The sequence below is a fragment of the Marmota marmota genome, unplaced genomic scaffold, assembly GCF_001458135.2.
Source record: "Marmota marmota marmota unplaced genomic scaffold, marMar, whole genome shotgun sequence".
Taxonomy (NCBI): domain Eukaryota; kingdom Metazoa; phylum Chordata; class Mammalia; order Rodentia; family Sciuridae; genus Marmota; species Marmota marmota.
In genome coordinates, this window is record NW_025999842.1 from 57,576,173 (window position 1) to 57,600,690 (window position 24,518).

At 32.5% G+C, this 24,518-nt stretch overlaps 1 protein-coding gene across 2 annotated transcripts in view; it reads left to right on the plus strand.

The window, feature by feature from the left end:
- The first annotated feature begins 224 nt into the window (after nt 1-224).
- The window catches only part of Vta1 (vesicle trafficking 1), a 67,807-nt gene continuing 43,513 nt past the window's right edge, over nt 225-24,518 (plus strand). The window contains exons 1-4 of one of the 2 annotated variants that reach the window (XM_015501809.2): nt 225-406; nt 19,839-19,933; nt 21,247-21,374; nt 22,046-22,121. In XM_015501809.2, coding sequence (XP_015357295.1) covers nt 295-406; nt 19,839-19,933; nt 21,247-21,374; nt 22,046-22,121 — 411 coding nt within the window. In that variant the 5' untranslated portion in view covers nt 225-294. The remainder of the gene's footprint in view (nt 407-19,838; nt 19,934-21,246; nt 21,375-22,045; nt 22,122-24,518) is intronic. The other variant, XM_015501800.2, reaches the window with a different exon arrangement.

Sequence of the window (24,518 nt, forward strand, 5' to 3'; positions counted from 1 at the left end):
GCCAAATCAACAAACGAAAAAAGCAAAACAAAACAACTCTTCTTCCTTCTACCAGCAGAGAGCGCCAGTGTCATGTACAACATTGCTGCCGAGGCGCTCAGCCCTCTTTGGGCTATAAACGCCAAGAGCCAGGCGCGCACTGCTTGTCCTTACTGAGCAACCGTAGTTGACTTGACGTCGCTGAGCAACGAGAGATAGACTGGGATGTGCCCGACGCTCGCGCGCGCGACCGCCCAGACGGAAGCGGAAGTGTCGCTGACGCGCGAGTAGGAAGAGGTGATTCCTGGAGTAGAGATGGCTGCTCTTGCACCCCTGCCCCCGCTCCCCCCACAATTTAAGAGCATACAGCATCATCTGAGGACCGCTCAGGAGCATGACAAGCGGGACCCTGTGGTGGCCTATTACTGTGAGTCTTTCCGAGTCGCCGCGCCCCTCCCCTCCCAGTTACACCCCGGGGCCCACAGGCCACCCAGGGTTCTCGGGGCACGCCCGGTCCCCCGGCTTTCGACCTGAGCTTTGACCTCTGGGAACGCCTGGGTCCCCGCCCTTCTCAGGGAGCCAGACCTTTTCACAAGCCCCAGAATGGCCCAAACTCCAAAGCACCATAGTGTCCACCGCCTCTCCCGTTTCTTTCTGTTGCGTTCCAGAACTGATTAAAGGGGTTGATGAACTCTGGAACACACCCCCAGGTTTTCTGAGCTTCCTGCCCCCTGGAAATAGGCTGCATAATTGAGTAACTGAGATGAGGTTAAAACGAAAAAGTGTCTCAAAGATAGTAGTGATGTGGATAAAAAGGAAGATAGACTCTGAAAACGGGGGTTAAGTGCAGGTTTGTTATGACAGCTCTCAGGTCCACTGCAGAATTCGTAAATGGTAATTAGAGAGTATATGCTACTAAATAGTTGAATTTGACAATTCCTGTTTCGCCTCCCAACTGCTCTTTCCCACCAATGGCAGTATTTACTCCTAGCTTCTTTTTCTAGTTGAAAAGTTTGTTAGCAGTATTCCCACTTTGTGCTACATATTGTGTATCTAGAGCTTGTGGGAAAACAGGTTAAGTTTGTTTAGACTTTTTCCTTTACATTAGTTAAAGAGAATAGTGGGGGTATTTTTATATAAACTTTACTATAGATTTTGTACTCCAAATACAACAAGTGACCTACTAATAAATCTTCTAAAAGGTTTTTTAGAGTGGAGAAGCTCTGTATTTGTCCTCTGTTGTTGACATTGTAAGGTCAGCTAAAATCTGGTCATCTCTACTGTACTCCACGTTTACCCCATTCCCAAATGTCCCAGAATGCCCCCTTTTTTCTCTGCTTGTCAGACTCCTGATTTAAGATGCAACTCAATTTTCATCTCTTCTGTAGGCAGTAAATTGTTTACACTCTATGCCTGACTTCATTTTGTTAAAATGTTAACAGCATTGTTTTCACTATACTTCTTTAAGCAGGAACCATTAATCATTGATTTTGCATGTATTTGTTGAGCTTTTATCTTTTACCAAGAATTACTAAAAACCGTAGCTGCAGTCCAAATTCACGAACCTTACATACAATGGGAGTTGGGAAGTTAAACAATCAAATATATGTTCTATACAATATTAGAAGATAATGAATAAAAATAAGGCAGAGAAAGGAAATAGGGAGTACTAGAGTGGTGGTAGAGAGTGTGAAGGGGATTTTAGTTTCAAATTGGTCAGAGAACACACCTGAGTTGACATTTCATGGAAGGAAGGATTGGAAAGCAACTCTTCATGTACATTTGGGAAGGAGTATTCTTTATAGAGGGATTGAAGTTTAAAAATCCTTAGGCAGAGGCCTACTTGAAGGAAGAGTAAGGACACCATTGTGACTGGAGTGGATAGAGCTGGAGGAAAATGGTAGGAGAACAACAAAGAAGTAATCTCTCATAACAGTGAAATAGGACCCCTTGTTCTCATCTAAAATTAATCCTTATTCATGAGTTATTTTGTACCTTTGTGACTGCCCCAGACTCTTTATTTCCAGACTCTTTATTTCCTTACCCTTTTGTTATTTCTTTCTAAGCCTGTCTGATTTTCTTTATTCAAAAAATAAAAACATAACAGAAACTTTCATCAGGACTTCCCCCTAAAGCTGCAGCTCTATCTGCCCAACCCCATACATAAGCTTGAATTGTCTATAGTCTGTAGTTGCCTTTATATTCTTAAAGAGCCTTTTCAGCCCACTGCAGTCTAGTTTTCATCTCCACTATTTCACTGAAATGGCTCTCCCCAGGGAGATGAACACACATTTTATTGCAAAGTCCAGTTGTTAATAAAATTTTTCATATATAAGAACATGCATAATGTGCATACTGAATTTAAGGAATAATAAAATGAACATTAATGTACTCATCATGTTTGATGTTATTAGACTTTTTAATTCTTACAAATATGGTGGGGGTGAATGGTGTCTCATTGGAATTATATTTGCAATTCTCTGAGTCTTAATGATGTTCAACATCTTTTCATATGTTAATTACCCATATGTGATTTCCCCTTTGAAATGCCCATTTACCACTTTTGCCCTTTTATCTATTGTACTGTCTTTTCTTGATAATATATACATTAATGCTTTGTTATTTGTGTTGCAGATGTCTTCTCCAGTTCATAGTTTGATTTTTTTCTATGAAATTCTTTTTCAAAAATTCAGTTTTAAACTATTAAAATTTATCAGTCTCTTGCTTTATGATTTACATTCTAATTTTCTAGGCCTGTATTTATCTATTTATTTATTTATTTCTGTCTACTTGTTTGGGACTTTTAGCTTCCTGAGTCTGTAGATAGATACCTTTCATCAGTTTTAGAAAAATATTTAGAATCTATTCAGATATTATTTCTACTTTCTCTCTGTTCCCTAGTGAAACTGATTAATGTTGCACTTTCCCTCTTTAACTTCTTTGTTCTTAATTCTTCCACAATTTTTCATTTTTGTTTGTTCTACATTCTGTTGATTTTTTGGAGGCCTGTCTTCATCTCCATGAACCTTATTGTTTATCCCATTTATTGAGTTTACTTTTATTTTTTGTTTCCAGATTGTTTTGTATGGGTACATATTGAATTCCAACTCCTAATATAGTAACTAAGATAGTGAATACTTGTAAATTTTTTGGTTTTTGAATAAATAAATTATACAGCAGTTTGTCACTTTTTAAGATGCTATCACTAATTATTAAGGACATGTAATAGTATCCCAATATGTGTATTTTATAATTCATATATATCATATATACATCTCTCTTTTAAGGATAATGCCTCATGTTAAAAACTGTTCTGTGCTGCAGTGTTCCAGATTCCCAAAATGATTAAAAAAAAAAAAAAAAACCTCATCAGATGATTTTAACTGTTTATAAGTAAAGAATATCATTCTAAGTTAATAGGGAAGGGGGAAAAAAGACTATTTTAGATAGTTTTGTTACCACTGATTTTTTAAATACTCTTTTTACTTTGAATAATTCAAATGTTTGTGTTTGCCATCTGATGATTGCTTTAGCTGCTGTATTTGTGGATCTTACTCTGCTGTTCAACAGAACACTAATCAAGATTTCTTTTCTGGTAATTGTCCATTAAGCATACATAACCAACACTTTTCAAACTGGGGATTCTATAATATTCTTCGAAGTCTAAAGGAATCAATTTTCCAATTCACAACTTCCAAGCTCTTTTTCTAAAATTGTTCTTCCTGACAAGTGCTTTTGATCAGGAAAGCAAAGTATGCCACTGTCTTTGCCTCCTGTTTCCAGTTGCCTTTCTATTTTAACAAAGAAATGTATATTGTCAGATTTCTTATTGTTATGGTATATTGCCCTGAGGGAGAAGGTAGGAAATCCAAAGTGTCTAGAAAAATGAGACAGTTCAAATTGCTGGTGTTAGTGAAGCCTCTATTAATTAAGATAATAGGTAAATCTTCTTGTCTTTCCCTGTCTTGCAGGGAAGAAAATTAACTAGAGCAATGATTAAGCCCTTATTTTAAAATACTGGTCATGAAAGTTAAAAAAAAAAAAAAATCTAGTTTGAGGAAAGAGGGTAGAACATAGTGTTAGTAGGATACAGGGAGTCACCTTGAGTTTTTCTTTTTAGAAACAGTTGAACAAGAATGAATCTCAAAAGAGGGAGAAATTGTTCAGGAATATTAGCACCCACATTTTCGATTTTATCAAGGGGGCTAGCAGGAGTGGTTTGGGGCCTAGGTCATGCGTAAGAGGGTTTGGGGAGGGAGCATTGGGAAAATTACCTGCAAGGGCCAGAGGGGAAAATTCTCCTGCTCTTAGGGGTAATGCTTCATTTTAAACACTGTCCTGTGTTGCAGTGTTCCAAATTCCCAAAACGATATGAATTTTCATTAGAAGACCTTATTGCTGCATGCTTTGTTCAGTAATTCCTAAGTTGAGAGCAACACATAACAATCAAAAGAAAAATACCAAAAGCAAAAGTTCTCTATTTTATCCAAACAACAAGCTCCTCTAGGGGCTCTGTGGCTTCTTGCTTTATTGAATTAAAATTTAGAAAAGGGATGGTTGATATTCCAGTTGGAATATTAAGTTATATTTTTCTGAAAAAGTAGTTTGGCATTAACAACTGGCTTTGCCATTTATCTAATATGTTAGACATTTCTCCTTAAACTAATGAGCTAAATCTTTGGCTCTGAGGTTCTCGTCTAGTTTTGTTTTTATTTGTTTATGCTTTGTTTTGTTTAAACAAAAATATATTTGAAACAGATGATGGGATAAAAACATTTAAACCTTTTTTTTTGGCAAAACCATGTTGAAATTAATGTTTCTAACTGTGTCGTACAATAAACATGAAGACTGATTCAAGGGAAACGATGAATCTTTGTAATATCATTTTTGTATATGTCATAGAAATTGAGAAAATGAGTTACTGGAATGATAGCCTAACAAATCCATTTCTAGTTTTTAAAGAAATTTTGAAACACACCTAATTCAATTGTCAACTAAGATATTATTAAAAATATTGTTTGAAGGGAGGTGATTATATGGTTTTTAGCATATAAACCAGAAGGAATTCAAATGATTCAAGGATTTTTTTGTGACAAACTCCTTTCATTCTCTTCTAATTTTTTATGTGAATTGTTTCTTCCATGTTAAATTCATAAAAAAGTATTAATCATATTAATTTGATTTAACTGATTATAAGACACATTTCCAATAAAAACTTATTTTTTATATTTAACACTAAAATGTACAATACGTATTTGTGTGGTTGTCAATTATATATTAACAATAATTGTAAAGACTCAAAATACTTTATTTCATGGAAATTTTGTAAACTTTTAAACACTTTTTGTTGCAGAAGTATAAAGGAGAACCAAGAATGGACTCTTAAGCATACAAATGCATCCTTTATTGTGAAATTCTACAGGCTAAGTAATAGAAATATCAGAAAAAGATATTTTCAAAAGAAAAAGGCACAATTAAACTTTCTTGACTCTTAGCTCTTTATAATCAGAAGATTATGATAGTTACCACATTGTTAAAATATTTAAAATTGGAAGAGTGATGTATTTTTTAGATATCAGTATTGGATATAGTCTGTGAAAGGAAACTGAGAAGCGAGAGACAGGGGAGCCAGAAATGAAGGACGGAGACCAAGTGGAGATCCACATGAACGTTTATTTGTCAGAGCTGACAAATAAAGGCCATCCCTCTAGAGAGTAGAGAGAGGCCCTGAGATGTTCAGGTGTTAGGCTGGGGGTGCTTGTGTCAGTTAGGTGGGTGGAGAATAGCATGGGATTGGCTTAGGTCGATGGCACCATGGGGCTTTCAAGGGGTCATGTCCTTGGGATTGGCATAGGGTTATGGTACCATGGGGTAGGTCACTGTGGAGGATGGGGAGTGTTCCCGCAGAGGAAGTACAGGAAAGGGAAACTCATAAGATGGCGGTTAACATTTAAGATGACTGCTCAGATGTTAAATCAATACCCTATAGTATAGAATTCACTTTTTTAAAACCTGTTTAAACTTCTTGAAGAAAAGGTTTATATGTCAGCTTCAAAATGTGTGAAGGGATACTCTTCTATTTTATAGCAAATAATATTTTTCTAAACTCCTAGAGTAAGGAAGAATTTTTTGTGAGAAAAAGATTAAAATTATATTGCTAAACTACATTCTGATTCATAAAAGCTTTATATCAGCAGCTCTTTGCCGGAATCCCCTTTTGACTTCATCTGAATTTGACTAACTTATTCTTACTGGTTCACTACAATCTTATTTCTTATAGATTGCTTTTTATAACCTCTTAAGGATGGTCTAGAAATTATTCTAGTGTGGTCCTTGTCTTAACACATTGTATTGTTTATAAACATCTATTTTCCTTTCAATCTTGGTCCTCCTGGAGGACAAGAATTAATATCTTGTTTTCTTTCACTAAGACATAGTGAATGATTGTTATTTTTTTAATTGAATAAGTAAATATACAGCAATTCATTACTTTTAGTTTTCTACCACTAATCTAGAAGGGAAATGTAATAGGATCCCAATACTGTATATTTTATAATTTATTACAGGTTGTGTAATCCAAAATCCAAACACTAAGTATCTGAAACTTTGAGTGCTGCATGTCACAAGTAGAAGGTTCCACATCATGAAACTATTTCATACACAAAATTAATAAAATTATTATAGAAAATGGCCTTCAAAATGTGTATAGAACATAAAAAAATTTCACTTTGAGACTGAGTACCTTCCCCAGGATATCTCATTATGTTTATTCAAATATTCCAAAATTTGAAACATTGCTGGTCCCAAGCATTTTGAATAAAGGATTCTCAACCTGTGCCTTACTGTGTTTGTTATCAGTTTTCAAATAAGTCATAGGTCATATCATGATAAAATATACACATTGTGCCTTCTCTTTTCTAGTATTTATTATAATTTCCAAAAATGACCTATCTCTGGCCTTAATGGTAATTCTCCAGTGTTTAACCATATTCGAAAATTGCCTTAGTTTTGTTTCTAGGTTATTTGCTCTTTTATTTTATTTTCAGAACACTTCAGAAATGCTGAAACAATGTAAGTCAGATTACTTTTTGTCTATTTATAGAGATAACATGTATATTGTTTCCCTGTTTGAATTTTGAGATAATTTGAGATTCATATGCAGTTTTAAGAAATTCAGAGAGAGGGACCCTATGTGCCTTTTACACAGTGTCCTCCAGTGGAAATATCTTACCAAATTAAAATATATCATCACAACCAAAATATTAATATTAATACAATTCACAAGTCTTACTCAGACTTTCCCAGTTTTACTTACATTTGTTTGTGTGTATACATTCTTAGTTCTTAACAGTTTTGTCAAGTATATACTTCTGTAGCTATAGCCTTAATCAAGAAAGAATAGTTCACGAGAAAAATCATTCATGTTGCCTACTGATAACCATATTACTTTCCATTCTACCCCTACCTCACCTCTGTCTCCTGATAAACTCTAACCTGTTCTCTGGTTCTTAAATTTTATCATCAAAAATGTTATATAAATGAAATCATACAATATGTAAGTTGTTGGAATTGGCTTTTATTTACTTGGTACAATTCTCTGGAAATTGATCCAAGTTAGTTTGCTTAGTCATATTCCATCATGTGTCTATACTAAAACTTAACAATTTGACCATTGAAGGATGTTTGTTTCCAATATATACATATTACAAATAATGCTAGAATGTTTATATACAGTTTTTTGTGTGAACATAAGTTATCATTTCTCTGAGATAAAAGACCAGAAGTATAATTTCTGGACTTATATTTACAGCAATTCATTACTTTTAGTTTTCTATCATTAATCTAGAAAATTAGTAATTGTACATTTAATTTTAAAGGAAATTAGTATGATTTTCCAGAGTGACTGTATCATATTACATTCCACTTACAACATATGAATGAGTGAACCTGTTTCTCCAAAACTTCAGCATAGCATTTATTTATTTATTTGGTTTTTTATTTATTTAGATACTAGGGATTGAACCCAGGGACAGTTAACCACTGAGTCATATCCTCAACACACACAAACTCTTTTTTTTTTTTTTTTTTTTTTGAGACAGAGTCTCACTAAGTTGATTAGGGCCTCCCTAAGTTGCTGAGGCTGACTTTGAATTTGCTATCCTCCTGCCTTAGGCTCCTGAGCTGCTGAGATTATAGATATGCACTCCTGTACCTAGCATTAATTTGTGTGTCAGAGTTTTAATTTTTGTTTGCATGATGGCTCATGAAGTTGAGCATCTTATCATGTGCTTTTTTACTACATGCATATCATCTTTGGTGAAATTTTTAAGTTTCTGCCCCCACCCCCTTTTTTTAAATCATTGGGTTACTAGTCCTCTGTCAGGTATTTGTTTTGCACATATTTTCTCCCAGTCTTTAGCTTGTCTTTTTGTCTTCATAACAAAGTATTGCACAAACAAAAAGGTGGTAATTTTGGTAACATCTGTCTTTTTCTATTCTTTTTTGTATTGTGCTTTGGGACATCAAGACTCTAACTATTATTTTTCTTACTTAGTTCATTTTATTTTGTCTGTGTTCTCCCAAGAATGTTTTTAAGTGAGACTATTTAGTTCTTTCATTATCATTATTTTTAAGTTACCATTTTGGGATTTGGGGTAATGTTATGCTAGTTTCTTAAATATTCTTGAGAAGAGCACATCTTTTTCAACTTAGTTGGGTTAAGAAGTCATCAATAAAGCAAAACTTGTAATCTTTGGGAATTTTAATGTATTTCTTAAATTCTATTGAAAAAAATCTGCTTGAGCTAATGTTGATATATTAAGTTTTCTAGAATATCTTCTATTTCTGCCATACTTTCAAATTGCTGAAAATTAAAAGCTGAACTTCCCTTCACTCACAACTGACCACTCATTAATTTTTCATCTGAATTTTTCTGGTATACCCTCACCTTACGCTTGCACTGTTGTGTCTTCCTAGTTTCTGCTTCAAACAGGTGATTCCTGTTGCCTCAAATGTTTAATGAAAGAACTCAAGTAAATGACGTAGTGTACTCTAACTATATAGAACTTCTGTGACACAAGAAATACAAATTAATGTAATAGATAATGCATTAGGAAAACATTTTCAGTAACAGGACAAAGGATCAGTATCTCTAATACATAAAACACAAATATATATTTTTTTTAAAACTGAGACTCCCATTAATTACTGAACAACAACAACAAAAAAACATGTACATACAAATCATGAAAAAGTAAATAGTAACTATTAACATTCAGCTTAGTAATAAGTGTGAATTAAAATGGTAAAGTTTTACCTGAGTGCCAATCAATGTTGTAAAGCCTGTATTGACATAGCAGTGTGGATTGATAGAAAGTTTTTGAAGGCCTTTGGGTAAAATAAAAAATATCTATAATGAAGTATTCTGGTTTTAGGAAATTCATCTTTAGGAAATAATCACAAATATACTAAGAAACTTTTGCAGACTTCCTGAGTAGTTACTTATTTATGTGTATATTTATATATGTGATATCGCATATATAAATATACACATAAATGTTATATGTATATAAATGTTATATGTATATATGTTAATATATATAAAAATGTTATTGTGGAAATGGTTACTTTAATCGTGTAAAAATTACAAAGCATTTTTTTCTGTAAGGGGAAAGTTATATGAAAATGTAGGGTACACAATTATATATACACAATGATCTAATGTATATTTTTGTATGTGTGTACTTAGGGGAAAGTTGTGGCTTTTAGGTTCAGAGATGGTGATTTTTTTTTTAAGTTTTCTGTTTTATTAAGGAGGCATATTTCAAACCATAAAAGTAAGATAAAGCTTTATGAAATGCAAAAAATGTTTTTAAAGCCACCTGTTAGGAGCTTCATATCAGTCAGAAAAAAAATGTGTCCTCAGTGGCCCCTTATGATTTGAATTTCGAATAATAGTTTGTAGTTTTAATCAATTTCATTCCACTCTTGGTACCTTACTTTCTCTTGTTGCCAAGACTTGAACATTCATTATTTTTTCTACTTCCACACCTCTTCCTTTTCCCACCACACAAACTCCATTTTTATCTTGAAAGTACTACTAGCCTGAAGTCATTTTTCCTGGGAGGCCTTCATTTAAACCCCTAGTTTTCAGGTACATATTTGCTTTGTCTTTTCTGTCTTCTGTGGCTTTACCTTAGTTTCATTTTTATTTGTCTTCTCTTCTAAACTGTATACTTATGGAAGCCAACTTGTTCCCTTGCTGCTTTGAAAGAATAGGAACTCCAGAAATATTTGCTAAAAGGACCTGGATTTTATTGCAGTAGTGGTCCCTGGAGGGAACAATAACCATATAGTTGTCACCAAAACAAGAAGCCAGGCAACTAACATGCAGCTGTTGGCATTTGTAGCAATAATGATTTCCTTCAAGATACCTCATTTGGTCTTTGCTGTGATTCTGGTCCTTTTGTTACTAAGTGATAGACTCAGGAACTTATTGTCAGATGTCAGAAGAGAAATGGCTGAATAAAAAATTGTCAGTAGCCTATAATGAGAGGACAAGTTGTTGAATAAGCAGCAGAGTGATTGAGGGGAAAGGGGATAGTTAAACTGGGAGGACAAAAAGACAGTGAAAAAGTGGAGAATGGAAATGAAGGACAGACTTTCTGTTAACAACCCTATATCTTTGAATTTCATCTCCCTTCCCTTTAATAAAGCAGAAATTTTCTTTTGCATTTCTAGTAACAGCAGACACTGTATGATAAATATTTTGATACTGCCAAGTTTAATCTTGTAGGTAAAGCTAAAGCCAGAAAGATCTTCCTTTCCTTTTTTAAGTTTGTTATAACTAAAGGTATGAAGTTTCACACTTGTTTTTTATGAAGTTTCCTCTAGGGGGTGACATTGTAAGATCAATAGACTTTCAATGAAGGTATATAAATGTTCCTGAGAGATTTCACTTGCTTATATGATCAAAGGGAAAATTAAATATTTAGGAATTTGTTAGTTCATCTGCTTATTTTATTTCAGAGATGATACAGGACATATAGAAAAATTTAACTTAGTATAAGTAAAAGCTAAATAATACTGGATTTCTTTGTTATTAGATGGTAATCCACATAGAGATTAGCCATTAATAATCTATTTCCTATTGTTATTTTTGTTGTTTTGATCACACAGAAATTGGATTTTTAAAAGTCAGACAAGCTTAACTAGTAAATAAAAGCAGTTCTTTTATTTCTTTGCTGGTTTCAGAATCTGAATGATAAATTGGAGACCATAGTTCTTTTGCTTAAGTACGTCTTTTTTTATTATAGACTACCTCGGGATACTATACTGTAGGAATGACAGGTTAATAACAAAAATGCACAGAAGAGTATACTACTAACTTAATCAGCATTCCGTTCATCATTTGTTTTTATGGACATACATACAAATACTAATTTTATTTTGTAACAATAGTCATTTTAATACTCTTTTCTTGAATAAAGTAAATCATTTTATATCTCTTAAGAAACAAAAAAAAACATGAGCTTGAAGGAATAGGGGTCTATGGAGTCAAATAACACATCTTGAGCTTTCGTTTCTTTCTTTAGTACCCAGGCAAATGTAAACATCTTTGATAAGGATTTTTTTTAAATACTAGTTACATTTGCTTTTCAAAGTGTAACTTTATGTCCTTTTTGAGCAGCATAGGATTCTCTATAATAGGTTTCAATAACCATGTTTGTTCAGTTCCTGCTTTTGCTCAAATTCATCACAGATGGATCATATTTACCCTCCCTTCCCACTGTGCTTTAACAGGGCTTCTCAGTTTTGTTTTTTGTTTTTTGTGGGTTTTTTTTTTTTGTTTGTTTTTAACCTCAATTTATATTTGTTTATCTTTGGAAACACTGTTAGCATCTTGAAGGGCGAATTCTTGTCAGGACTGCCCAGCACATTTCAGTATATCACTGTTTTAAATTGTCCCCCCAGACATTGCATTAACAGATTACAAAATTAAAAAATAAGTAAGCCGCCACTTTTCTGGCTTCCCCAAAAAGCAGTGTTATTTTTGCCTCCCTTGAAAACCATTGGTCTAATTAATATGTATTTATAATAGAAAATTTGTAATGCATAGAAAAAAATAAAGTAAGCATATAGCTTCATACTTAAAATCATCACCATTAGCATTTTGCCACATTCCATTCAGTTTTCTTTAGTGAGCATCATTTTCTTGAACTAAAATTTAAAATTATATGCATTACCATCTGTTCTATAACTTCAGGTACCACCTACTCTCCTAAGGCCTCAGTTCCTTTCAAGAAAAAAAAAATCAGCCAATTAATGATTGTGTCAGTAAGATTCCTATCAGATTAATACCTTCTTAATCTGTAATGATCACAAGTTGATTAAACAGTCACCATATGAAGAGAACTAGACTTTTTAATGTGTTAGTCCAGTGTATTAGACTTCACCTAAAGGCAATGTTGACACTGTAAAAAGTAGATATATAACTGTTTTTTATAATAAATAAAATTGAGAAATCTAAATGCCAGTATGGGCAAGTTCAGGTACATTATTGTACATTAATATAATAGAATATTATGTAACTAGGTAAATGATATGGAGCTATATTTTTTACAGAAGATGTCTACAACATAGTATACAAAAGCATGGTGCAGAAAACATATTTTTCATCTCTAGGAATTTCCATTTGAGTTCCTTTGTGTTATGTTCCATTTCTCCTTTTATTCAATTTCTTTAAATATTTTCATAACATATTTCCTACTATTGACTTACATCTGCTATTTCCATTATTTTGATATTGTTTGATATGTTGATTATTGGTTTATTTCTTTTGGTTATGGGTCACATTTTCTTATGGGTCACAAATTTAAATATGTGGTTATATATAATTTTATGTGCATGTATAAAGAAAGATGACTCTGGTGCCAGACTCAACCTATCACTTATTTGCTGTGTGCCCTTGGGCAAATATACCTCACTTTGTGGAGCTTTACTTTCTTTGATAATAAACTCAAAGTAATAGATCAGGTTCATAATTTTTTTATATAACTCTTAATTTTATTTACTTATTTCAGTGCTTATATCATCAACTCCTTATTTTTTATTTTGAAATATGGTCTTGCTAAGTTGCCCAGGCTTCCCTCTAAACTTTCAGTCTTCCTGCCTCAGCCTCCTTTCCAAGTAGCTGGGATCATAGCCATGTCCCACCACACCCAGCTCCTCTTTAGTATTATCATGGTATAATATATAACCTCACATATAAGGTAATTACTTTTTTTTCACCTCTCCTGTCATTTTCTGTGGTTGTCTTGTAATGTACATACACATATGCTATATAGCCTCTAATAGATTTTTTTTTCTTTTTAAGTATACATTCCAATAAAAGATGCTTATAAAATGAGAAAATAATTTTTTTAAACTTAACCACATGAATACAGTTTTCATCTCTTTTTATTCTTTTGTGTAGATCCAAGTTTTAAATCTGATGTCTTTTTGTTCCCTTGAAGATCTTTATCATTTATTTTGCAGGTTTGCTGCCATTTAATTCTTTTAGCTTTTGTTGTTTGAAAAATAAGCTTTCTTTCCCGTCTTCATTTTTTAAAAATGTAAAATTTTTTCAGTGGTTTTTTTGTTTTTGTTTTTGTTTTTGTTTTTTTTTTGCCACTCTTCTCCCTTCTTTAGGAATTGAGTTACATGGATAATCCAAAAACAAGGTCTTTGAGCCTTGTAGATTTTGTTTTTTGGTTTTTTTTTTTTTTACAATCATTTTTCTCCCTGTTTTATTTTAGGTTAGTTTCTAATGCCATGTTCTGAAGTTCACTAATCATTTCCTTTTTGGATTCTATAATATTAATCATAGCCAGTTAATTTTTCATGTCAGGTATTATATTTTTCATCCCTAGGAATTTCCATTTGAGTTCCTTTGTGTTATGTTCCATTTCTCCTTTTTACTCAGTTTCTTTAAATATTTTCGTAGTATATTTCCTAGTATTGACTTACATCTGCTATTTCCATTATTTTGATATCGTTTGATCTGTTCATTGTTTTGTTACGGGTCACATTTTCTTAATCTGTTGGCATATTTAGTGATTTTTTTTGTTGAATGCAGGACATGGTGAATTTAAGTTCATTAATATCTGACATTTGTGGTCTTACTTTAAATGGGTTTGATCTGGCCAAGTTATTTGCAGTTCATTTTAATCCTTTTGTGCCTTTGTTGTTGTTGTTTTGTTTTTGTTTTTGTTTTTAGCTTTGAGGCAAGTATAAAATAGCCTTTGCTCCACGGACAGGTAAACCATACTATTAAGGTATGAATGTTGGAGTCTACTGAACACGCAGGGCAAACATCTGGTTCCACTCTCATTGGAACTTGAATGTTCTGTAGCTCTTGTTCGTTCTGCTGGCCTTTTGGAGTTTTTCCATACATATGAACATAGTAGCATTCAGCTGATCACTCTTCACAACTCTGCTGCCTTTCAACTTATAACTGCCTCAGTCCTTGAACTCGGATTTCTCAACTCAACTGGAGGACACAGTCTTCTTGGAATTCTCCTCTTTGACCCTTAATTTGGAATGTGCCTCCAGGCACAGTGCAGGGCTAGTCAATGATGTCACCACTTCTGTTCTTTTCTCCAGCTCTGATGATCTGCTGTCTTTTTCTGTTTTCTGAAAACTTGTTTCCTATATTTTGTGCAGGTGTATAAAATGGAATGATAAGTTGTTGTTTCATCATTACCAGAGATAGACTCTGTGGTCTCATTTTAATCAAATATAGTCAGTGCCTGCTCTGTATTGGCACAGTGCTAACATCCAGGATCAAAGTGAATGTCTGCTTATTTTATAGAAAATAAAAAACCTGTATATTACTTTTTCATAACTTTTTTTTTAATTTTAGAAGGTCTGAAGTAATTGTTAACTTCATATTGTTATATTATAACATGCGCTCCAAAAATATTTATTTAATGAATAAGGAAATACCCTTTAGTACATACCCATTCATGCTTCCTTCCTTTTTTTTTTTTTTTAATGTCAAATTGTGTACAAGGGGGTGTTTTTGTTATTTTACTTTGGAAAGTAGTAAAGTATAACTGCATAAAAATTTTGTAATTTAATATTTGACTTAGAAGTCCCTTCACAAACAATAATGCTAATCATGAAGCAGGTATTTTCAATATACTTAGAATAATATATTCAGTTCTACTTTTGGGAATGAAATTTTGCTTCAAAATATCAATAAATATCCTATTTGAGTGCCACATGTCTTTAACTTAAGGAGCTTCACTCTTCACAATTGCTTTGATATATCTTTTTGTGCTTATATCATGTGTTTTATTTTTGTCGAGGATAAGCAAACTGTGTTAGAATATTTATGTTCAGGCTCCATGGAACTTTGAATTACATATACCTTTAGGATTAATAAATGTTGTTTCCTAAATGCCTCACATTAAACTAACATCAGGTTAGAAGTATTTAAGCCTTTTGCAAACATGCCTCATTACTTAACATTGAATGATATTTATTCATAAAAATAAAATTTCTGTTATGAAATAAATCAGATTATTTTCTTATAGACAATTTTAGCTACACATTTATTTGTTCTGCTTTGGTAGGTATTTTCCATGTTAAACATTAATTTTTCATATTGCTGTTGCTGAAATGAATTGTTTGTCTTTAATAGAGTTCCGTATTAAAGAAATCATTTTTCCATCCCTATGGCAAAAAATAAGTAGATCTAAGGTCTTCTCACTTTTGTTTATATTAGAAAATACAGCTTGTGATAATTCTGTACTTAAGAATTGTAAATCACTGAACTTATTATGAAACTATGCCAAACCAATTTTTGTCCTAAGGCATTCTGAGAGGATCCAGTTTTTCAATTAAGAATGTTGCTATATAATAATGTCCTTATTATTTGCTAAGACTAAAAATATATANATATATATATATATATATATATATATATATATATATATATTTAAATGAACCTAAATCTCTTTTATGTATATTATTTGTAAATTATATTGATGTATTGATGTACTAATATATATCATGAGATATGTAAAAATATAAAATTTAGAAGAATGAAATAAAAATACCCAGTCAAAAATGGTAATGTTTTCTTTGTACATTCCAGGCAGTTGTTTTCTGAATCCTGGAGTATGTGAGTCTCAAAGATCTTAGCTTCAGTATAACTGAGGGTACTGGCTCTGTTAAGAAAATATGAGCAATGTGCATGGGACCTGGCATTCTAATCCCTATTCTCTACTGGAAGCTGCCTTCTTAAAAATAAGAGCAAGGACCCTATTAGCCTTCAGGAATTTTGGCAGTACAGTAAGGCATAGTAAGATTAAATTTAGGGAAAGAAAAATTATATTATCATTTATAGATGTTATTATGGTAGAAGATGACATGATCTGGGATGTTAGCAAAATCAAATAGCCAAAAAGCATTACAGAAGAAACCATAAACCACTGTAGAAAAGATTAGCATATTAAGTGATTTTGAAACAGATACCAGTAACTTGGGAAATACAAGTTAGACTAGAGTTAAATTGAAAAGATTAGACCATAGAAAAAACCAGAAAAGTCATATAACTGATTATTTAATTCTCTGGAGATAAAAGAACTTTCCAAACTTAGATTTGTTGGGGTTGGAGGATTGTCACAAATAGTAGTTTGGGCTACATAAGCATTATAAGGTACTTTATTTAAAAATAACATTCAAAAATTAAAAGACTGGGCATAGTATTTACAGCCAATATTTTTATTATTTAAAGAGCTCATATGATACACTTTAAAAAAAAGAAATATAGCACAAACTCTGAAAGGACAAGGACAGCACACAGAAAAGAAGTGGTTAGGGAGTTCTGATAAGTAAAACAGCATGCCTCGGTCAGGCACAAGACTTGAATAACTCAAAAGAAATATGAGTGGTTTTGGAAGCATTTTTTTTTCATGGCATTATTTTTTATTCTTACTTGCATCCCTTGAGTATTTTTATGTAAATTTTTTATTTATATGTCACAGAAGAATGCATTACAATTCTTATTACATATAAAGAGTACAATTTTTCATATCTCTGGTTGTATACATAGTATATTCACACCAATTCATGTCTTCATACCTGTACTTGGATCGTAATGATCATCACATTCCACTTCATTAACCACCCCATGTCCCCTGTCTTCCCCTCCAACCCCTCTGCCCTATCTAGAGTTTGTCTATTACTCCCATGCTCCCTCTCCCTATCCCACTGTGAATCAGCCTTGGAAGCAGTTTTAATAGGGATTGAGGCAACTGATTAAAATCTAGCATAGTTAAATGGGAAAAAGGCCTAGATATTTGGTAGATAATGTGAATGGTTAAAAAGAGAAATGAAAAGGAGAGAAAATTTAAGTCAGATGTGTGACCAAAGCAATGGATATTTAAGCTATTCAACATTTTTTTTTTTTAACTTTCAAATCAGTATCTGTACATCAAAGTGATCACTTTTGCTGGCTAGTATACAATAAAAGCACCATGCCTTTACTCTGTTATGGGAGTATCAAATGTGTATGGCATTTTTAAAAATATTTTTTTAGTTGTTGATAGACCCTTTATTATTTTTATTTATATGTGGTGCTGAGACTCAAACTCGGTGCTTCACACATGTGACGCAAGTGTATTACCGCTGAGCCCCAGCCCCAGCCCATGTATGGCATTTTGAACCTCCATTTTTTCCTTCTGAAACTGGATTTAATCCTTAATTTTGGTATGAGGAAATAAATACATTAGTAAATTTCAAGCTGTCTAACATGAGAGGTCTAAAAGTCTTAGTCATTAAAAAGTATAAAATTAGGGGCTGGGGTTGTGGTTCAGTGGTAGAGCACTCACCTAGTATGTGTGAGACAGTGGGTTCGATCCTCAGCACCACATAAAATTAAATAAAATAAAGATATTGTGTCCATCTACAACTAAAAAAAAATTGTGTAAGTACAAAATCAGATAATATCATTAAAATTAACAGCGGGTACAAGAAATCACTATCATGAATATATTAATACATTTTCAAAGAGGAGTTTATCAGGTAGACATAATTGAATTGTAAATCCTAGGAGTAACTAACATATTTCATTATGATGCTATAGTAAAGCAAATGGTGATAAGCTAATGGACTAAAAGCAGGATGAACAATTGGGTCCTATTTCATGAAAACATAATGGATGATAAAAGTGACATTTTTATCAGTGGGGCAGAATGCACTTTATTTCATTTATGTTTGTATCTATTCAGAAAATGTTTATTCAGAGCCAAGCGTTAGCCTAGATGCCAGGGATACATCAGCAACAACATAGGACAAAATCCTCGTTATCATGAAGTTTGAATTGTGGTTAGATAAATACTAAGCATTATTAAATATAAGATGATTTTGTCCTTAGGTGAAAAGTAGGGAGGGAAGATAGTTTCACAAAGATTCCAGGGAAGGGGAAGGAATTTATATTTCTACTTCATAACCTGTAAAGAATTTTGCTACAAATCATTTTGTTAAAAAGAAAACCAATCTGAGTCAGCACCATGGTGCACACTTGTTAATTCCAGTGGCTTGGGAGGCTGAGGCAGGAGGATCACAAGTTCAAGGTCAGCTTCAGCAACTTAACAAGGCCCTAAGCAATCTATCAAGACCCAGTCTCAAAATAAAAATATGTAAAGGTCTGGGGATGTGATTCAGTGGTTAAGTGGTCAATCCCTGGTACCAAAAAAAAAAAAAAGAAAGAAAGAAAGAAAAGAAAACTAATTTAGCAAAAGTTGTGTTTGTTTTTTTTTTTAATTTCTGTATCCACAAAGGAGAATATAGAGCTATGCCATAAATATCTAATACCTTTTTAGAATTCAGGAAAATGCAAACTTAAAGAGTGAACTACTATTTTCAGTCTTTTGATTGACAAGAATTTTTACGTTTAATTTGTGAGTTGAGAGAAAAATGGGTGCTTGCATATATTATAGATACGAATGCACTTATATCTATATGCACCCTGATATGTGTGCCTTTTTTCATTTTGGGAATGTCTAAAATTTAGACATTTAAAAGACAATCCCAAAATGAAAAAAGGCACACATACCAGGACCCGAGAATTGCACCTAGCTCAGGAAACTCTCGTGTGTATATACGAAGAGATATGGTATCACAGCATCATTTGTAACAATGAAAAACATAATTTATAAAAAATGAAAATTTGAAGACTACATAAATGTGCTTTAGTTTGAATGATACATGTATACTGTGGAAACTAGTGCTGACATGGATCGATAGGGGATATAGTTGAATTTATATTAGAGGAAATGACAGACCCTTAATGTATATACCAGTGATAAGAGTAATTACTCCAAAACTGTTCACAGCTCTTGTAACTGAGAATGCTATTAAAATTGTAATGTTTGTAACAAAGGTCTTTAGTCTTATCTCAAGTGTTTTTATTCTTTTTTAAAGAGAAAGTTTATTTAAAGAGATACTACATAAAAATAACTAAAAGAGTTCTTACTATCTCTGTTCAGAAAGTCTGAGTGTTCTTGTACATCTGGTTGTTCTGAATGTCTTGACTTGCTAATTAAATTGTAGATTGTTTTGACAAGTTAACCTACCTAGTCATTTCTTGGTTTTGTTTGTTTTGAAGCATAATCCCAAATCCCATAATCAGCTTAGTGAAAATGTGCTATCATTATGGACCTCCTTTTATTATTTGGATGATACTTTTGTGTCCTTCATATTTATAAATAAAATTCATAGTAAATGAGAATTTTATTTTAGTTATTAGGCAAAACTTTCAGTCATTTAAAAGGAAATTTAAAATCAACTTATTGTTCTTTCCTTTGTAGGTCGTTTATATGCTATGCAAACTGGAATGAAGATTGATAGTAAAACTCCTGAATGTCGTAAATTTTTATCAAAGTTAATGGATCAATTAGAAGCTGTAAGTTAAACACGGATAGTTTATTATCAGAATGAGTTTTAAATGCCATTTTATTTTGTGTGTTTATGTACTCATTTGTATATATTGGTCATTTTTGTTCTTTCCCTTGGCAACATTCAGCAGTATCATTATACCTGAGGAAAAAAATGATACACCTTTTTTTGTATTTACATCATACTCTAAGAGGAACTGTTGAGTATAAATTAGGTTGAACTGTCTACTTATATAGGTTATATCTTTTTCCCCATTTTTGTAGATCACTTTTGGCTCATCATCTGTTGAGTGTCAAACCCTTTCTAACCTTCCCTCACATAGTCCTGTGGATGTTTGTTTTGGAAAGCCTTAAATAGCTCTTATCATGATGAAATAGGCTATTTTCTTTAGTGGAAGATGAAAAAGGAAATGGCACCAGTTACTTATCTTCTCTTCCTCCCCTTCTGAGTGTCAGGGCATGCTACTCTTAGGGTTTAGCATCATTCCCTCCTAGCAGGAATGTGGGGGTGACTAATAAGTCACATTCTTGAACATTTTATAACTTCACGAGTCACTGTAGAGTTGGCTATTGAGGAAAAATCGAATGGGTTGGATTGAATGTCAGTGCATAAAGCATGCAGTGCCAGCCATAGTAGTTTCACTTCATAATCAGGCTGCCCTGTGATTTTTGTGGCCAGCTCTCCTGGCGTTTGCTTTTAACAAAGTTAAGGGCTAGTCCATATCGATGCATCTTCTCCTAGGCTATTACACTGATAGCTGTGGCTTATTTTCTATTGTCTAAATTTTTAAAATTTCCATAATCTAATTCTAAGTTGGTCATCTTATTTAGAGTTAGATTTTTTTACACATTGTGCAAAAAAATTAGACATAATGATTCTTTGAGTCTTTTTTATATTTGATAGAAGAAATTTAAATGAGACTAAATTAAGATTTTTAATTATATATTTTTGGGGAATAATTTTCTAATTTCACTTTTAGGGTAACTTATAGTATATGGGATAATATTGTTGAAATATTTTTCTGATGCTTCATAAGAATACTTGCATATATTATCTGATTGTTCTTGGTTATTTTTTGTCTTTAGAACTAAATTATATTATTATGTTATCATAAGTATATTTCTTCATAGTTGTGTAAAAATTGGATTTTGTTTTAAATACATTGGACTAAGAGACAACCACTTTCTGTAAGATTTCATTGATACATTTTATTGAAATGAATATAAAATAATTTACTTTAAATGATTATTAGTTTCGTGTGCACTTAAGCAGAGACTTAAAAATTCAGAACTATGAGCTATGTATCTGATTTTGTTTTAGCTTAAGAAACAGTTGGGTGATAATGAAGCTATTACTCAAGAAATAGTTGGTTGTGCTCATTTGGAGAATTATGCTTTGAAAATGTTTTTGTATGCAGACAATGAAGATCGTGCTGGGCGATTTCACAAGTAAGTAAAGAAAGAAGAAACTAAAATTTACTTTATAAGTTTATTTATTGCCTGATATGAATTATCTTGTTTTCATTTGAAACTTTAATGATTTAGGTTTTTTTTGTTTGTTTTGTTTTAAATTATAGACCTTCAGGATGACTTGGGGTCATAAATATGGGGCTTTCTTTTTAGAGAAATGGCTGAAAAAGGGCATGCTTTGCTGTTTTTTGTTTTTTCCCCCCAGGTAAATTTACTCTAATTAGCCATTAGCCATTCTTAACATTTTGGAAAATCTAAGAGTATGTTTTCACCAAAATCACAGCCTAACCTGATAATGTTGATTTTTTGAAGTGTTCCTCCCAATTCAAATGATTTGTCATTATTATAATTTAATAATTAAATGTACAGAAGTGCATTATGATACGGTATGGATTCAGGTAGTACTCTAATTACGTTTTATAAAATCAAAACTATACTATAAAGCCTTGTTTTAGCATTTTTGTAAGTGTTGGTACTCTCTTCTAATAACATTAGTATAGGAGTTCCATTGTGTTCTTGAAATCTGATTTTATTTAAACATTAGTTTCAAAGTGGTTTTATAAACCTTGCAATTTTTGTTCTTCAAGCTAGGCGGCTAATCTTACATTGTAATTTTTTTCATTTAAACTAGACTCTCTTTTTTCTTCTAGAAACATGATCAAGTCCTTCTATACTGCAAGCCTTTTAATAGATGTCATAACCGTATTTGGAGAACTCACTGATGAAGTGAGTGTATATTCTTTGTCTTATTAGTTGAAGATGAGTAATGTTGCCATTTATCAATTTTATTATTTTATGATTTATTTAAAGCAATGTATCCTTCAGAAGTATAATGGAAACAAAGCATAATTTAAAAAATTTTTATTAGCCACTGTTTAAAAATGAAAAGAAATGGGTAAATTATTTTTAATAGTATATTTTATTTTTTGTACTAAGTTCTTTAAATCCAGCATGTATTTTACTCTTCACAGTACGTATAGCAGCTTTATTAGCCAGCTACAAGTTTAGAATTTGATTTTATTAAGTGTTCATATGTTATTAATCCTGTATAGTATTAAATTTCTACGCTATTATCTGATAAAATTACCAGAGGCAAGTCTTTAGGACTTTTTTTCCATTTCATTTCTAGTCAGAAGTATTATTGCTCATGTACATATGGAACTTGATTTTTTAAAAGCTACTTTATATCCATTTTATTAATTTGTTTCTCATAATGATTCTAAGATAAGCATAGTACATAATTATTTTATACATGCCCACATAGAGGCTACGTGACAAAAGTCATTGCTTTGAATTCAGTTTTGTTTTCACTGTAACAGGCTTTACAATTGGCATGAAAATTTTGTTTTGTGAAAGGAAAGATATTTATCTGAAAAGAGATAAAGAGAGCTACATACTCGACTGATGTAGTCATGATATATGGTGGTTTAAATACTACAAAGAGCATCGTGTTCCATGATAGGATTTTTTAAAAATAATTTGCAGCTCTTAGTAAAGTTCCAAGCAAAAAGTACTGTCTATCTGTGAGATGTATGCTTTTTTTAAAAAAAAGATTGTATATGAAAACTGCAGAAGTTCTTTTTATTTGTACATAAAATGTAGTTATGCTATAGCTTAAATGATTAGAAGTAGGGACTTTGCCAGCTTAAAAGTTGTATAGGACATTTCAGAGTTGTGACAAATAACAACCAATTATTTGACTGGGTTTTTCCTGTCCTTTCTATTCAAGAACATCAAGCATTCCTGGCCCTTTCCCACACAATGCCAGTAGCATTCATTAGTCATTGAAATAACCAAGTACTACCTTTTTGTATTCTGAAGGCCTTATAGGTACATCCTACTTAACTGCCTTTATGGTTTTCAAGAAAACCAGGATAGTGAAGGAGAATAGTGAGAAAAGTAAGTTATAAGCCAGATTAGACTGATAATAGAAGGCCTGCAATCTTTGATTAGTGTAGTGTTGTAGTAAAGAACTGTACTTTGGGGGTGTTTATATGATAGGAATCTGTAGAAGGAGAGAACTGCAAGCCATTTGGCAAAGGAAGAATGATTTGATGAATTCTGTACACCTTAAGTACAAAGTAGAGAGTCATACACATTGGATTGTTTTGATTGGAGAAAATAATATGTTCAGACTTAGATTTCAAAATTTGAAGCATAGATGACATCAAAAAGAAATTACTCTTGGAAATAAATAGGCAAGAAATGGCAAAGTAGAGGGAACAGTTCAAGTTATGAAAGTCAGGTTGGATTATTTTAAAAGAGAGGAGAACATGTTCAACTAGATATCTTGGTAAACATCTGTATTTAAAATACAAGAGGAGAAAGTAAAGTTATAAATACTAGAAATGTTCAGATAATATGAAAAAACAAGATAAAGAGAACAAAATTTCTAGAAATCTCAAGTAATAGGTTCTTCTCATTTAAAGGATACCTAAACACTTTCACACACATAAAGCCTATGATTTTTCTGCATTTCAGAAGAAACTTCTAATTTCATGTACCCTTGATGACAGTTTCCTTAGTTGTTTGAATATTGTAACTAAGGCAAAGACTTCAAATGAGGCCACTGAGAAGGCTTCCCAAGAAGTTCAGGATGGTGAGGCAGAATTTGCACAGATACTGAGGTTACCAATAAGGTTGCATAAAACATTTTCCCCAAATGTTGACACTCTTCCCACTTAGGTAGCTCACTACCCATTCAGCTACCTAAGCACCTCATGTGCCCTGCACTTGCACTAAAACAAAATAAGAAATAGCATCTTTATTGTTGAATAAGGGACTCTAGATACCTGGAGGGGTCTGGAATGGTACAGGAAAAAAAAAAAAAAAGAAAGAAAGAAAGAAACAGAGAGAGGGAGAGAGAGAAAGAAAGAAAATTAAACAATTTAAGGCCAAAGTTGAAAGGGAAGCCCCTATTGTCACCTGATTGTCTGAGGTTTATTCTTAGGCCTTCGTGTAAATTCCACATTTTTAGGTTAGAAAATATGTGAGTACACAGTTAACAGGTAATTATGTAGCTGTTTTCATAACCATTATGCTATAGTGATCTTATCTTTACATGACTAAGGATTTTCTACTATGAATGAAGATTAACTAAATGTATGAAGTCAACCTACAAGG